Consider the following 1,878-nt stretch of genomic DNA (forward strand, 5'->3'; position numbering starts at 1 on the left):
ACTATTGTTGAATTATCTATGTCTCCCTTCGTTTCTGTCAGCTTTTGCTTCAAGCATTTTGGTATCTGTCTATGTTTGATAAAAGACAAAACATTGATGTAACTTTTCCCAAAAACGTAAGAAGACAGTTATCCTAATACCATTTATTGCATAATGCAACCTTTGCCTGCTGAATTAAAGTATTGCCATAACAATTCACCACATTCCACAGGAACTTGGCTGTTTCTTATGTTTCTAGGGCACTTAATAAACATTTGTTGGTGTTAATGTTGCAGAAGGTTGGGGGAATGGATGGAGATAACCAGAGTGAGAACTCACAGTTCCTACTCCTGGGGATGTCAGAGAGTCCTGAGCAGCAGCGGATCCTGTTTTGGATGTTCCTGTCCATGTACTTGGTCACGGTGGTGGGAAATGACCTCTTCTTTGTCACCAACACAATCCCCAAGATGCTGGCGAACCTCCAGTCCCAGAACAAAGCCATCAGCTCTGATTCCCACCTGCACACCCCCATGTACTTCTTCCTGGCCAAATTCTCCTTCACTGACCTCTTCTTTGTCACCAACAGTCCCCAGGATGCTGGTGAACCTCCAGTCCCAGAACAAAGCCATCTCCTATGCAGGGTGTCTGACACAGCTCTACTTCCTGGTCTCCTTGGTGACCCTGGACAACCTCATCCTGGCCATGGCATATGACCGCTATGTGGCCATCTGCCACCCCCTCCACTATGTCACAGCCATGAGTCCTGGACTCTGTGTCTTGCTCCTCTGCTTGTGTTGGGGGCTGTCTGTTCTCTATGGCCTCCTCCTCACCCTCCTCATGACCATGGTGACCTTCTGTGGGTCCCGAAAGATCCACTACCTCTTCTGTGAGATGTACGTCCTGCTGCGGCTGGCATGTTCCAACACCCACATCATTCACACAGTGTTGATTGCCACTGGCTGCTTCATCTTCATCACCCCCTTAGGGTTCATGACCACATCCTATGTACGTATTGTCAGAACCATCCTTCAGATACCCTCAGCCTCTAAGAAATACAAAACCTTCTCTACCTGTGCCTCACATTTGGGTGTGGTCTCCCTCTTTTATGGGACACTTGCTATGGTATATCTGCAGCCCCTCCACACCTACTCCATGAAGGACTCAGTAGCCACAGTGATGTATGCTGTGGTGACGCCTATGATGAACCCTTTCATCTACAGCCTGAGGAACAAGAACATGCATGGGGCTCTGGGAAGACTCCTAGGAAGACCCTTTCAGAGGCCTAAATGAAGGTAATTTTGAAAAGGGGATTGGAGACTGGAAATATCCTTCACCAGACATCAGGCATTATGTTATGGGATATACAACAGTCATTAGGGTACAAATCCAGCTCAGAATGAGATGAGCATATCTATCTGTGGTAAAGAAAAGACAATGGGTATCCCAGTGCCTCCCAGACCTCACCAGCCTTGGCAATAAATAATCTGTCATGCTAACACTACTACCAGGATTTTACAGGGTCAAATATTTAAACCTGCTTGATCATAGGCCCACAGTCCTAGGCTTATCTATATAAACCCAGTCATAGCTTAGGGAGGGCTCTAATGTTCTCTAGCACCCATTCACTTATGACCCAGCAGTTTGGCTTCTCTAAGGAGCCTGCTATCTTCAAGCTCTTTGGAGAAGACACTTTGTACTACCCCTACCACAGATGCCCTGGGTGAGGCTTCCCCTTTCTTGACACTCTAACAGGTACAACATGCACCACTTCAATGTTGACATATGGTCACTCTGGACACAACCCATATGGTTCCTGCAGAAATGCCAACAAAATTCCTGTTGTGGTCCGGGTTGATTTTATCTTTGGGGCCTCAGAGCAATACTCTCTTGCCTTTTCCC

At 46.9% G+C, this 1,878-nt stretch overlaps 1 protein-coding gene across 1 annotated transcript; it reads left to right on the forward strand.

Annotated features, from left to right (window-relative positions):
* The first annotated feature begins 272 nt into the window (after positions 1–272).
* LOC102127954 (olfactory receptor 1D5-like) lies at positions 273–1,269 on the forward strand. The gene is given in 2 exon segments (XM_065532502.1): positions 273–562; positions 564–1,269. Coding segments are annotated over 2 exon segments (981 nt in total). The 5' UTR covers positions 273–287.
* Positions 1,270–1,878: the final 609 nt, after the last annotated feature.

This window comes from Macaca fascicularis, chromosome 16 (assembly GCF_037993035.2).
Source record: "Macaca fascicularis isolate 582-1 chromosome 16, T2T-MFA8v1.1".
In the NCBI taxonomy this organism is placed as follows: Eukaryota; Metazoa; Chordata; class Mammalia; order Primates; family Cercopithecidae; genus Macaca; species Macaca fascicularis.